Source organism: Bubalus kerabau, chromosome X (genome assembly GCF_029407905.1).
Source record: "Bubalus kerabau isolate K-KA32 ecotype Philippines breed swamp buffalo chromosome X, PCC_UOA_SB_1v2, whole genome shotgun sequence".
In the NCBI taxonomy this organism is placed as follows: Eukaryota; Metazoa; Chordata; class Mammalia; order Artiodactyla; family Bovidae; genus Bubalus; species Bubalus kerabau.
In genome coordinates, this window is record NC_073647.1 from 3,382,322 (window position 1) to 3,397,948 (window position 15,627).

General features: G+C 37.9%; 1 protein-coding gene across 4 annotated transcripts in view; it reads right to left on the reverse strand.

The window, feature by feature from the left end:
* Positions 1-345: 345 nt before the first annotated feature.
* Positions 346-15,627, reverse strand: part of KLHL13 (kelch like family member 13) — a 199,564-nt gene continuing 184,282 nt past the window's right edge. For 2 of the 4 annotated variants that reach the window (XM_055563140.1, XM_055563139.1), the window contains exons 5-7: positions 14,269-15,064; positions 4,508-4,621; positions 346-2,023 (exon numbers count right to left, since the gene is read on the reverse strand). In XM_055563140.1, coding sequence (XP_055419115.1) covers positions 1,536-2,023; positions 4,508-4,621; positions 14,269-15,064 — 1,398 coding nt within the window. In that variant the 3' untranslated portion in view covers positions 346-1,535. The remainder of the gene's footprint in view (positions 2,024-4,507; positions 4,622-14,268; positions 15,065-15,627) is intronic. The other 2 variants (XM_055563138.1, XM_055563137.1) reach the window with 1 other exon arrangement.

A 15,627-nucleotide genomic window follows, 5' to 3' on the forward strand; every position in this document is an offset into this window, starting at 1 on the left:
CTCAGTCATGTCTGACTCTTTGAGACCCCATGGACTACACAGTCCATGGAATTCTCCACGCCAGAACACTGGAGTGGATAGCTTTTCCCTTCTCTAGGGAATCTTCTCAACCCAGGAATCGAACCCAGGTCTCCCATATTGCAGACTATTTTGCGTTGGCCAAAAACTTCTGTAAGATGGATATGAAAAAACTGAATGAACTTTTTGGTTAACCCAATAACTCCTCAAAAACAACCAACAAGGAGTTTTCACCAATGAAGCTGGACCTGGTCAAATTCTTTCTTCCTTGAATGAAAGATACTAGTATTCAGTAATCCAAGCTGTTCAGTACTCTTAAGTTCTGATCATTTAGATCTTGGCACACTAAAAAAAAAAAGATATTTAATAAAAGGAAGTCAAATCAGACAATAATAGAATATCTCACACCAAAACGACATCAAATGTTTTTTATTGAACAAAAAAGATAGAACATGGAAATTGAATTCACTGAGCAAAAGCAGCTCACCAGATCAAGCTGCTATATTGTGTGCTAAATAATCTTATGAACTGAGTATACAGAATACATATAATATGTAAGTTATCTCAACAGCAAAGGAGAAGGTGTAGAATATAATTTTGGAGGGAAAAATCTGGTCAAATGACAAATTTAGTTGCTCAAAATTTCTAGCCCTTGTCCACCTAAATTCAGTATGATTCTACATACGTGCATTCAGTATGTGCATACTGAATTCCCATTTTAACTGAAGCTGCTTTTTGGAAGAAATTTAAAAGTATTTATTTTTTTGCATTAATTTGACATTCTAGTCAGTTTTTTAAAATTTCCTTTTTGACATATATGTGTGCATGTATTTATACACACTTAAAAACCCCCAAACCCTTGTTTACAAGTTGAGGGGTCATGCTGTTTTTTTAAAATTAAGATTGGTGAATTTCAATGATTATTTCTCCTGTGCATCTAAGAAATTGGATGTGTTTTCAATGCACCCCCACAGACAGGAGGGCTGACAGGTATGTCAAAAATACTTTATGGAAAGAGGCAGGTAGCTCATGCGAGTTGGCAACCTTTTGTCTGGTGTCTCCTGTTGGAACTGGCTGTCTCCCTTTAACATCTCACAGTCAAAGATGAAAGGAAAACTTTTTACTTTGAAGCCTAGTTAGCACAGTTGCACATTAACTATAATCCACCTTTTAACTTGTTTTTTTGGGCTTTTCTAATGTAAGATGACAAACACCTTACACCCAGTACACAGCATCAAAAAGTACTGAAGAAACATCTTATAGACAATACTTTTTTTTTCTTGTATGTTAAATATCAGCTTCTATGGGATACATTTCCAGAATGGTTTGTTACCACTTTATAAACACTCGAAGCCAAACAAACAGCACGAAGAACATCAATGTCTTTTTTTCCAATATTTGTATCAATTACTGGAGGATAATCCTAACATACACTACTTAAGGGGAGGGGGCAAAAGAAGAGAATTCGTGACACACTGCAAAGATAGGACTACAGCATCTTAGTTGCAGGGACGATCTTACGGTGCAGAAAGAGGGGACTCTCTAGAAGGTGATGGTGTGGTTTCTTCAGGTGGAAAAACCGTGAGTGTGCAAGCTCGGATGCCACCCAGGGATTCTGGGAGATCAAATACCTTATGCCATTCATCTTTATCTGGATCATATTTCTGCACGATCTCTACCATACAACGATTATTCCACGAATACCCACCAACCACGTAGATTTTATTTTCAAAGACAGCGACCCCAACATCACTCTGCCCTCTTAACATAGCAGCAATTGGGGTCCACTGGTCAAGGATCGGTGAGTAGTATTCACAGCTTAGGACGTCGTCATAATCACTGGTTCCTCTGAAGTGATTGCCGCCAATGACGTAGAGCCTTTCTCCCACAGTGCACATGCAATGCAGACCTCTGACAGTGGTCATTGGCGCCTTCTGTATCCATTTGTCAGTATCAGGGTCAAAGCACATGAGCTCCTTTTGAAAAGTGTCATGAGTAATTCCTCCTAAAGAATGAAAATTATAGGTGGGAGATAAACAGATTAATATGAAAATGCAAAAGTTAATAGAAGGCTCTCTGTCACAGATAATTAACTTCTAGCCACATATTATGACATTTTAGAGTTTATCAAGTGTGTTCTTATACATGTCTGCCTGCTATAACTACTTTCTCTGGATTAAAAATAAAGAAAATAATATTTTCCTCTCCTTAAAGAACAAAAGTGTAGCTTATATTATTGTAATGACCTTCTCAGAGACCCAAGGGATTTAAGAGGCTTTACAGAACAAAAAGTATATTTTGGCTACTTTTCAAGTTGAGTTTACAGTAAATCCCAACTACAAAGCATCATTCACTCCTGCTGCTCTTTAAATGCTAGGTGTTCCCTTTCTCATTTGTCAAATAAGAATGGCCACTCTAGTTCTCCAGTTAGGATTTTGAATATGAATTGAAATAAATGACAATGCTTTGGAAAAGTCGAAAGTGTTATGCAACTATACAGGCTTACATGAATATTCAGAACTGTTTTTGTAGACCTTAGGGTGACGATGGGTAATGTCCTCTCTTAAAAATTTAAAGAATCAGAATGCTGAATATACCTGGAATTTTGTATGTACAGTGATTTGTTGCTGATCTATTGAGCCCATATCATCTATAAAACATATTTTTAGATCATATTTCAATCAGTCTGTACAATGAAAATATCAAACTATGTGTTTGCAGATTAGGGAGAAAACTAGACTAAGCTTCAGCCACATCATTCAAAGCTCTACTATCTGGGGGCCAGATGGCCATCACTAGGTTGTTGGGTTTTTTTCTGCTTTTCTATATTTTTTTCTGTACTTCACTGAGTTCTGAGCAATCAAAACAGTGCTCTTTGGTTTGAAAATCAGCTGTGGTTTCCAGCCTACTCTTGACTGGTAAGGTCATTTGTGCAATATATGCTAGTTATGCCAAATCACCACTAGAACAATTCGAATGTCATTTTTTCCCACCAGAGAACTTGCAGCTCTCATTATAATAGCATAGCAGCCACACACATAAAATAGGTAGATGGTGTAAATCACTGATTAGCGGAACATATGATTTCCTGGAAAGCTCTTTCAATATAAGACGTCCCATAGTTTGCTCATAAATTTCACACCAGAAACATGCCAATCACACACTAAAGGCCTTTCACTGATCCTTCTTGATTACAGATTTTATTAAGGCAGCGTTCAGAGACTCAGACCACAAACATCACCTTAATGCCTTTGTTCTCTAATAATGTAGCTGCTGGCTTGGCACTGGCCGACCTTCAAAAGAGGGAAAATTGTCAGAGGTAGACTCTGTCAGGGCCAAATGGCACGAACCTATCAGAGTCAAATCTAAATACTGGAAGTGAACATTACATTAAAACAGGACTCATTTCTACATTCTACATAAGGATGATTTGAACACTAACAGTTTGTGTTACTGTGACACTGAGCCAACTATAGTCTTTTCAGAATTTTTTATTAGAAAAATATATGTGAATGTGGCCAAAATACAGGTAATCAGCACAGAATTATTTATGCAGTGACACCACAGTAGAACCCAATATAATACTCAGGACAAGAGAAACATGTTATGCGTTGCACTAAATTAGGTCTTCTCTTGTGGCTAGGTCAGTAAAGAGTTTGCCTGCAATGCGGGAGACCTGGGTTCAATTCCTGGGTCGGGAAGATCCCCTGGAGAAGGAAATGGCAACCCACTCCAGTATTTTTGCCTGGAGAATTTCATGGACAGAGGAGCCTGGTGGGCTACAGTCCATGGGGTCGCAAAGAGTCAGATGACTGAGTGACTAGCACAAATGAGAAAATGAACATTATTATGCATTATATGTATATTGGAAGCAAGTTTTATGCACAGTAGAGCTTACATGTTATATAATGATATATTTCCTCATGGAGTTTAGCCGAATTCTAAACAGAAATGAATTAATGCTTGTTATAGAGACTATGAATGGTGGTTATTAGAGTATTAGACTATGGACTAAGGGGGATGAAAGGCAAGTTGGAGAAGCTGAAAACTTACCAATGTCTTCTAAGTATTACAGTAGGATTGGTTGGCTGCTAGTCTTATAAACTTTTATAATACCAAAGGCTGCTGCTGCTAAGTCACTTCAGTCGTGTCTGACTCTGTGCGACCCCATAGACGGCAGCCCACCAGGCTCCCCCGTCCCTGGGATTCTCCAGGCAAGAACACTGGAGTGGGTTGCCATTTCCTTCTCCAATGCGTGAAAGTGAAGTTGCTCAGTCGTGTCCGACTCTTAGCAATGCCATGAACTGCAGCCTACCAGGCTCCTCCGCCGATGGGATTTTCCATTACATACAAATGTACACAAAAATACATTCTAAAACCTACAATTATATTTTGATTATCCATTTCCTGGATTATTAGCACTATATGGAAAGATGGAAACATAGTTAGAAATCTATGTATTATATGAATTGCATTTGCAATTATTTACCTGATATATACATTACGCCTCCATACACAGTTCCAGCATGGCCATAGTGGGGCTCACTCATTTTGGCAACATAGGTCCATTCGTTTGTTCTTGGATTGTAACATTCTACTGTAGCTGTTGTTTAAAAAATAACAAAGAAGAATGAATGGATTTTAAAATATGGTTTATAATTTCAAATTTAGCAATAAATTATTTTTCCCTTAGGTGGAACAATAATAATATCCTCATAACTGAAATATTTCTATTTAGGTATGAGATATTCTTGGGGGTCAAATATTAATTATTGAGATTTTGCAAGTAATATGAATTGTTAATATATTGAGACTTGTTATATCAGACTATTTAATGTAATAATATAACACACTTCTATCACTGCAGAAATCACAAGACTTTCTTTTCTTCTAGGATCTTGTTACATCTTTATAATTTGATACTTCTCCCATTTCTTTGCTCTAAATATGTGGGAAGAAAAGATGAAAAAAACTACAAGGTAGAAAAACACTTTGATTCTATATGATACACCATATAGGAAACAAAGGTTAACAGATATGAAGCAAAAGCTTAAGTTGATAATGAAATTATGCACACTGCCTGGTGTATGTTTTGATGCCTATTGCTTATTTCATATCAAGACTACAAAATTGCCACAGACAATAATTTTTCAGTATTTATACATTAAAGCCAATAGTTTACCACTGCAGCCAGTACTACTCTAACTTGAAGATGACTGGCAGCATAATAAAATTTTTATTAGGGGTACTTCCTCTCAGCAATAAATTTTCATCCTTAACACAGAGTATGTGAGAAGTGACCTCAACTTATTTAACTATCAATCTGTTATAACATCAAGACTAGAACCAATGACAGTCTAGACAGATAAAAAATGTAATCTTTTTTAAAAGGCAGAATAGGGATGTTAGGAGGTCTCTGATCAACAGCACGAAATTAGGATTGACTTGAAAAGTTTATACTTTTTATTGCAGATGCTGCCACTTGTTAACCCAACTGCTTGTCTCCACTAACCCTGCTTTTTTCTTACTAAGAGAATCACAACACTGCTCAAGAAAGCACTGTGCCAAACTCAAAATAAAATTCAAATCTTCAGGCTCCTGCAGGTCCTGTGAAGCTGGAATTGATGGCATGACATATTTGTAGGCAATGGAATGCAAGCAGGAGGATACAGAGTGGGGCTATTTGATCAAGTCACTGGAATAAAACTTGGCTGCTGCTGCTGCTGCTGCTAAGTTGCTTCAGTCATGTCCGACTCTGTGCGACCCCATAGACGGCAGCCCACCAGGCTCCCCCATCCCTGGGATTCTCCAGGCAAGAACACTGGAGCGGGTTGCCATTTCCTTCTCCAATGTATGAAAGTGAAAAGTGAAAGTGAAGTCGCTCCGTCGTGTCCGACTCTTAGCGACCCCATGGACTGCAGGCTACCAGGCTTCTCCATCCATGGATTTTCCAGGAAAGAGTACTGGAGTGGGATGCCATGCAGCAAAATGCAATCCTAATTGATAAGTCATCCTTTGAACAAGTTTTCCTATTTAAAAAATAATAGTACTGTGAGAACTGGCAAAACTAGAGACAGATTGAAGAGATTAATTTTCTTTTCAATAATTTCATCAAATTCACTACACAAACTATTTACTTCTCCTCTAACAAAACCTATATTATACCACTTCTTATATCCCATTACTGATTTCCTTTTCTACTTTAGTTTTGAATTTTCAGTCTTATTTCAAAGGTTTTTACTATTCTTTTTTTTTTTTTTTTAATCTCTTGTTAGTTTTGTTCATTGCTTTGGGCTTGGAACCTTACCAACTCTATTTTTTTCTAAATCTTTTCATCAGGTAGCAACATTCTACAAAATCTTTCCCCAAAATAAGGACTATTGCCACAATGAATGACAAGCTAAAACTGCTCTAATACTGTTTGTGATTATTTTCAATCACTGGATGTCTTCTTGAGTGTTCAGTTCCATTTGCCTTCAGCATGGCTTTCACCTAACTGACAAACAAAATCCTACTGAATGTATATCAGTAGCACCCTCTTTACACTTATAGTGGATCTACTACATTGACTGGCATCAGCAAAGTTTAATAGTAGGGTTTTATTTGAAAAAGGAATATAGTCCAATCACACATCCTATCAGTAAAAGGGTTTTAATGACTTCTGGACATCATCTTTTCCATCTATTTGATGTCAAAGGATAGGTTTTATTATAGTTTCATGCTTTTCTTAATGAATTATGTCTTGAACTTTGAAATTTCTAGACTGTTACAGTCTTTCCTTATGTCTAATTCAATCTACTTTGAAGTAGTTTCCATTAGTTTCCTCTTATTTTTTAAAGGAGAGCTAGAAGTTGAATAGCTATTCACTCTTCATGATTATTAAAAATCTTCCTACGTAGAAAGATAATGCTATTCTTCTATCAGTGAGTTAACCGCATTTTATTTTTGGGTAATCGGGGTTATAAGAATCCATCTATACTTTCTCATATAGGAGCCCTTTAAGGGTAAGATGGTTATTAAGCACCAATAACACAACAAGTATATAATAGTTCATCATTCCTAAATTGCCTTAGTCTCTGTTGGGGTCTCTGGGCCCTGATGCGTACAAGGTATGTTTGAGCCCTCTGAGCATCTCTGGCAGGTATGGGGTTTGATTCTAAATGCAATTTTGCCCCTCCTACTGTCCTGCTGGGGCTTCTCCTTTGTTCAGATTTAAATTGAAGACAGTAGGGAAAACCACTAGACCATTCAGGTATGACCCAAATCAAATCCGTTACGATTATACAGTGGAAGTGACAAATAGATTCAAGGGATTAGATCTGATAAATAGAATGCCTGAAGAACTATGGATGGAGGTTCGTGACATTGTACAGGAGGCAGTGATCAAGACCATCCCCAAGAAAAAGAAATGCAAAAAGGCAAAATGGTTGTCTGAGGAGGCCTTATAAATAGCTATGAAAAGAAGAGAAGCAAAACTTAAAGGAGAAAAGGAAAGATATACCCATCTGAATGCAGAGTTTCAAACAATAGACAGATAAGAAAGCCTTCCTCAGTGATCAGTGCAAAGAAATAGAGCGAAACAATAGAATGGGAAAAACAAGAGATCTCCTCAAGAAAATTAGAGATACCAAGGGAACTTTTCATGCAAAGATAGGCACAATAAAGGACAAAAATAGTATAGACCTAACAGAAGCAGTGGAGAAGGCAATGGCACCCCACTCCAGTACTTTTGCCTAGAAAATCCCATGGACGGAGGAGCCTGGTAGGCTGCAGTCCATGGGGTTGTTAGAGTCGGACACAACTGAACAACTTCACTTTCACTTTTCACTTTCATGCATTGGAGGAGGAAATGGCAACCCACTCCAGTGTTCTTGCCTGGAAAATCCCAGGGACGGGGAAGCCTGGTGGGCCGCCGTCTATGGGGTCGCACAGAGTCAGACACGACTGAAGCAACTTAGCAGCAGCAGCAACAGAAGCAGAAGACATTAAGAGGAGGTGGCAAGAATACACAGAAGAACTGTACAAAAAAGGTCTTCATGACCCAGATAATCACAATGGTGTGATCATTCACCTAGAGCCAGACATCCTGGAATGTGAAGTCAAGTGGGCCTTAGGAAGCATCACTAAGAACAAAGCTAATGGAGGTGATGAAATTCCAGCTGAGTTATTTCAAGTCCTAAAAGATGATGCTGTGAAAGTGCTGCACTCAATAAGCCAGCAAATCTGGAAAACTCAGCAGTGGCCACAGGACTGGAAAAGGTCAGTTTTCATTCGAACCCCTAAGAAAGGCAATGCCAAAGAATGCTTAAACTACTGCACAACTGCACTCATCTCACACGCTAGCTAAGTAATGCTCAAAAATTCTCCAAGCCAGGCTTCAACAGTACGTTAAGCAAGAACTTTCAGGCGTTCAAGCTGGATTTAGAAAAGGCAGAGGAAACAGAGATCAAATTGCCAACATCCATTGGATCAAAAAAGCAAGAGAGTTCCAGAAAAACATCTACTTCTGCTTTATTAACTATTCCAAAGCCTTTGATTGTGTGGATCAGAACAAACTGTGGAAAATTCTGAAAGAGATGGGAATACCAGACCACCTGACCTGCCTCTTGAGAAATCTGTATGCAGGTCAAGAAGCAACAGTTAGAACTGGACATGGAACAACAGACTGGTTCCAAATAGGAAAAGGAGTACGTCAAGGCTGTATATTGTCACCCTGCTTATTTAACTTATATGCAGAGTACATCATGAGAAATGCCCAGCTGGATGAAGCACAAACCGGAATCAAGATTGCTGGGAGAAATATCAATAACCTTGGATATGCAGATGACACCACCTTTATCGCAGAAGTGAAGAACTAAAGAGCCTCTTGATGAAAGTGAAAGAGGAGTGAAAAAGTTGGCTTAAAGCTCAACATTCAAAAAACTAAGATCACAGCATCCAGTCCCATCATTTCATGGCTAATAGATGGGGAAACAGTGGAAACAGTGTCTGGCTTTATTTTTATGGGGTCCAAAATCACTGCAGATGGTGACTACAGCCATGAAATTAAAAGACGCTTGCTCCTTGAAAGAAAAGTTATGACCAACCTAGACAGCATATTAAAAAGCAGAGACATTACTTTGCCAACAAAGGTCCGTCTACTCAAGGTTATGGTTTTTCCAGTCGTCATGTATGGATGTGAGAGTTGGACTATAAAGAAAGCTGAGCCCTGAAGAATTGATGCTTTTGAACTGTGGTGTTGGAGAAGACTCTTGAGCGTCCCTTGGACAGCAAGGAAATCCAACCAGTCCATTCTAAAGGAAATCAGTCCTGAATATTCATTTGAAGGACTGATGCTGAAGCTGAAACTCCAATACTTTGGCCACCTCATGTGAAGAGTTGACTCGTTGGAAAAGACCCTGATGCTGGGAAAGATTGAAGGCGGGAGGAGAAGGGGACAACAGAGGATGAAATGGTTGGATGGCATCACTGACTTGAGTTTGAGTAAACATGAGTTTGAGTAAACTCCAGGAGTTGGTGATGGACAGAGAGGCCTGGCGTGCTACAGTCCATGGGGTCACAAAGAGTCGGACATGACTGAGTGACTGAACTGAACTGATCCCTAAATTTGTCTTCTTCCAGCTAGATAACCCATCTCCTTTAGCTTTTCCCATCTTTTAATCCTTATTGTCAACCTTTGGCTTTCTCCAGGTAGGATTGTTATTGTCATTAGTAAAATCAATATATTTTTTTTAAAATAGAATACATGTAATTAACAAGTGTATATTCATATCCTTATTTCTATTTTCCATATTTACAAAGCAACAAGATGTTAGTATCAACCACATTGATGGCGGAGGCGACAAGAGATGAGCAAGCAAGGAGCTGGAGCCACAAAGCAGTGAGTCCATCACAGTCTATGACAGGTGGGAATGGTAATGAGGTAATTGGGAAAATCTAGAACAGGGAAGGTCAGGCAAACTACAACCTGTAAGCCAAATCCAGTATGTCATCTGCTTTTGTATGTCCCACAAGATAAAAACACGAATTGCTTTCACATTTTTAAATAGCTGGAAAAAAAATCAAAGAAAAATATTTTGTGTAATATGAAAATTATATGGGATTCAAATTTCTGTGTTCATATATAAAGCTTTATTGGAACACAACTTCACTCATTTGTTTATAAACAAACTGTCTATAGTTGCTTTCACAATACAATGGCAGAGCCGATTAATTGTGACAGAGATCCTATAGCCTGGAAAATCAAGATTTCCTTCCTGGCACTGTATTATCTATTCTAGAGAATCATCTTCAGTAGTCTGGTGGCCTGGTATGTAAATTAGAGATCCTCTCTAATTTAAGAAATTCAGTTAGGTTGGTTGTTCACATATCTCAGGGATTCTGATTTTCTCAGGTGATTACACTGGAGTTCAGAATTTACCTGTTCTTTGAGATTAGGAAAGAGATTAGTCCTGAAGAAAATTATTTGCATAATGAGGGCTCTCAGAAAGTGGGGATGGTCTCTAGAATCCTAGAGTGCCAGTTAGTAATACGTCACTTAATAAAGAAACTGCAAATCTATTAAGGGATATGGAGGTATCTGATAAATTTCAGTAATTTTATTGTATATTTATTTGGAAAAATTTAACAAAGGGTTACTTCATTATTTGGAACTTTGACTTATTAATATTTAACTGCAGTGAAAGATACCTGAGCTGTCATATTTCTCCTCAATACAGAAAACTTCAATGGAAGATTGATTTCTTATATGATGCAATTTTGAAAGATACCAGAAATAACTGACTCCTTTTTCTCTTAAGTGACAGCTACTCTAAGCTTTCCCCAGTTTCCCATTGTTCCCAATGTCAAAAGAAAGTAGCATTTCTAAGGAATTATATTTTAGCAATAAATCAGGCTCTCACACACAAACACTAATATTATTGTTTGATGTACTATGGGCTTGGGTCCATACACGCCATGGAAAGATTTTAAAAGGGCAAATCCACTTAAATGATCTAAAATGTCTTGTAGATGCTGCCACTGCCTTCTTTTCATCAGTATACAGAGGCAGTGATTATTGTGTATATAAAGAATAAATGATGTACTGATACTAATGAACCAGTTAAACTGTGAAATGATTTACCTATCAATCCGTTTTTCCTGACACCCATTCCTATCCCCTTCTCTATTTATACTGACATATGAATATGTCAACATAATCAGTTAAGGTGGGAATATTAAGTTATTACAACAGATGTTAGAGTGGAGTGGAGGGAGGGGGTTTCCATTAAAAACCATTTACAGAGCAGGATTGAGGGCAAAAGGAGAAGGGGGCAGCAGAGGATGAGGTGGTTGGATGGCATCACTGACTCAATGGACATGAGCAAGCTCTGGGAGATGGTGAAGGACAGGGAAGCCTGGCATGCTGCAGTCCATGGGGTTGCAAAGAGTCGAATACAACTGAGCAACTGAACAACAACAACGGAGCAGGAGAGCACACTGATAACGTTTCTCTGGACGGGTTACACTGGGTTTGCTCACCTCAACAATAAAGAATGTGACGAGATGTGTCTGTCTACTTCTTACTTCCACGTGGGTATAAAATAGGGGGAATTCAAAGGTGTGGGGTGAGTCAGAAAAAAAAATATGAAGCTTCTTGCTACTTGGTTTTATGTAATGGCTCTTTTGGGCCTGAAGATTCTCCTGGAATCAAGACTCTCAACTGAAGTGTACTTAATAAGTCAATCACATGATTTTTTAAAAAAAACTTCCCATATATTTTAACTTAAAATATGTACCATAGGGACTTCCCTGGTGATCCAGAGGATAAGCCTCTGCATTCCCAATGCAGGAATCATGGATTTAATCCCTGGTCAGGGAACCAAGATTCTATATACTGTGTGGCGCAGCCAAAAACAATTAAAACAATATGTAACACAAAATGGATTTGCTGGGTATGCTAATTTTAAGGGAAGCAATCCTTTTCTACAAAAGTTTAGTCACTTCTAGATTCTAGAAGATAATTTCTTCAAAGGAAAAGAAATACTAAGTAGTTGGCCTCAATGGAATTATAGTTCTCTTTAGATAATGAGGATTTGTATCCATAGTATAATCATACATCCCTTTATGAAAATGCAGTTGATGAATTAAGATAAAAGTGGACCTATATTTATCATCTAGAGTGGAGAGTATTCTTTTTAGAACATGTAAATCATTATCCTTAAGTTTAAGCTCTGGGTGATTGTGTTTCAAGTCTAACTATAATCCAAGAGTAATAAATTTAGGACTCACACGTGAAAAGCATGATTCTCTTGTATCCTGTAATTTTCAAACTGAAACACAGAATACTGTTTTTAATAAGAGATGAAGGGGGTGATTTCTGAAGGGCAAGGAAACCAGTCACTTGCCCAACAAGGTAGTCTACTTGTTGTTCACAATTGAGTATAATGTGGGAAGAACTCAAACAGGGTGAGGATTAAGTCAGAAGAAGGAAGCCTCTCACCTTAGTCTTATGTAATGACTCTCCTTGGCCTGAAGATGATAAATTCTCAGAAGAGTAAGGCCTCTAATTAATATTAGGAAAAATATATTGAGGACTTAATTAGCTGCATGTTAACAGGGGTGTGAAAAATCACCAAGCAAGCAGTGACTGAAAACTGGAGCAATTTCCTTAGACAAAAGAAGTTTCCAAATGGCCACTGATTGAGGGGTTTGATGACCTATAAATTGTAAACTTGTAAAGATTATTTTATATAAGTGGTTTTTCTAAGAAAGTTCCAAGTCACCACTTGCCTCTTCTGCTTATTTTAAGATACCATAAATTTAAAGGAGTATAATAACATGTAAATAATGTGTGTAGGTTAACTGAGGAAAGGACAGCTCTACATGAAGGGTATTCATGTGTCAAGTGCTTTTAGAAGTCTGATTATTAAAATACACTGGAAAACCTGTCTGCTTCATGATTCTGAAAGCTAGTCCAACAATCTGGGAAGTCTGGCCTTAGAAGAAATATCATTGTGACAACAAGGAAAAAAAAAACATGGGTAGAAAACATCAGTAACATTAAGACCATGTCACTAACAAGAAAGAGCTTGATAAGCTGAAAAGGATAAGAGCTGAGAGCAGATCTTTTTATCTCCAACAAATAGCTTATTTTCAAATCCACTAGACCACAGAGGATGAGATGGTTGGATGGCATCACCAACTCAATGGACATGAGTTTGGGTAAACTCTGGGAGTTGGTGATGGACAGGGAGGCCTGGAGTGCTGTGATTCATGGGGTCACAAAGAGTAGGACACGACTGAGTGACTGAACTGAACTGAGACCACCTTCTACTTTTTAGAATACTGAAGAAAAAGATTCTGATAATTACTCTGAATTTATCCAGAGCCAATGCCAATATCTTAAACTTCCCCAGGTTTATGGAGCCTAGAATACTGGTCAACTCCAAGGACTCTATTTAGAACAGAGAATAAAGGAAGATGGGTGAAAAAAAGACCAAACGATGGTAATGACAGATATGTAAAACCTGATATAAAATGAGATCTTCCTGACTTCTTTTTGGACAGCTAACTTATTCCAATTTTATCTAAAATAACAAAATTAGTGTTAATTTACATAGCCAAAGTATTGGTCTCTGTTATTGATCTAAGATCAGTGACTGATTTTAGATTAGGAAGACCAAGAAGGGACCATCAAATAATCAAGTTTACCAGCTCAGTTTACATGAGAATGAGTTTTGAGACTAATAGTTATATATAATACTCATGGTAAATAAAGTCTGGATAATATTGAACTTTAAACATTTAGTAAATAAAGAAAATCATCTTACTGTGTGGCCTAGGATAGGTAACAGATTACATAAAAGGACCAACTATAGAAGTCAGTGCTCTGTAAGGAAGGATTTTAACCTGTTCACTGAAATATTCTGTGGGCTTTTAAAAATGTAAAATGAGGAAACATGTCAAAGTTCTGTCCAAGATTCCATTAGAATTTAAATTAGGAGAATATGCTTTTCAGTTAAACCTTTACGATGAAAACCATGGATATTGCACCAGTAAAATATTCTGCCACATATTGATATATCTGTAGTGTGGCCAACAATATAGGCTCAGATAGTCTCTGACATTTTCTGAGAAAAACAGTTTAAAATAAAATTCTGGCAACATTTGTTGGTCTTTGATGTTATAAAACTGCTTATTTTATGATCTGACTAGAATCTGGGGGTAAAGAAATTAGTCTTTGTGCTTAACAGACATATACACACTTACGCAGTTCACCAGCTGCATTCCGTCCACCAACTGCATACAGGTATCCTTTGAGGGCACTGAGGTGGAAGAAGGTGCGCTTTTCATTTAGAGATGCAACTTGCATCCACTTATTGTATCGTGGATCAAATCTGAAGACTGTATCAACTGCCGTTTTTCCTTTTGTGTCATAATTGCTCTGTCCTCCAACGACGTAGAGGAAATTTCCAATGACAGCAATGCCATGCTGGTACCTTGGGGCATCCATGGGGGCTAAGGACTTCCACTCATGGGCCTTTTCATCATACATGCGCAATTCCTTGCTGACAACCAGCTGCTGCCTCAGCACTCCTCCTAGTGTAACCAAATGAGTGGTGTCAGACCGAATGGCAGTCCTGTCTGACTGCATCACTGGCTGCATATATGGCATCATTTGGTAATTGCTGGCTTCCAAAAGGAGATTCACACACGTATTGTCAGTTCTCATGAAATCCACGGTTTGCACGTAATTAATGAGCTCCTGCGGTGTCATCAGTGGAAATCGTATGTTCTTCATTAACTTTGCAGCAAAGTCCATCCGAGGCTCTTCCAGGCGTAGCCAGCGACAGGTAGCCTTAAAGAGCTCAAGTTCAGTGCAATGCTTAAGGCTATTACTGGAAAGCACGAAGGCAAGACGTTCAAAAGGGAGTTTCAAGAACTCCCCAGTGCTCAGCAACGCAGGAAAATTCTTCAAGACGAAACTGTTAACATATTTATCTACTTCTGTCAGATTGTAGGTATTGGCAATCCGCCCAACTTCAACACAATTGTCTAAAGTGACCTATTAAGCCAATCCAAAAAAGAATAATAATTAAAACCCAACTACTTTCATGGCACTCATACCTGGATATATAAATACCAGCTCTAGAATAAGAGTAAATGTGCTTTTTACTGTCCATATAGATGAAAATTAAGATTATTTTCTCCATATATTAACTATTTAAAGAGAATTCACAAACCACCCTTACCTAATCCAATAGAAAGGAGACTAAAAGAAAATGCTTGTTCAGAGTCAGTAGATGGAAAGTTACTCTAAGAAACAATGGTATAACTTGACTATGGCCAACATAATTATTTTCTTTCCTCAAAAATGTGTCCTCACCACTACCCTGCAAATACTAAGAAAGTTCTGGCCAGATGGAAGTTCTGCAAAAATAGAAAGCAATTCTATAATGAATCATCTCAATTCACTTTTCAGTCATGATTCTTAAAAGCAACTCAGCTAGCAGATCCACAAACAGAAAAGCTCTAGTACCTGATCCCTAAATGTCTTTCATGTCAACAGGCATCATTCATCACTATCATTCATTTTGATTCCTTCAAAAGTTATTGCTTATAGTGAAG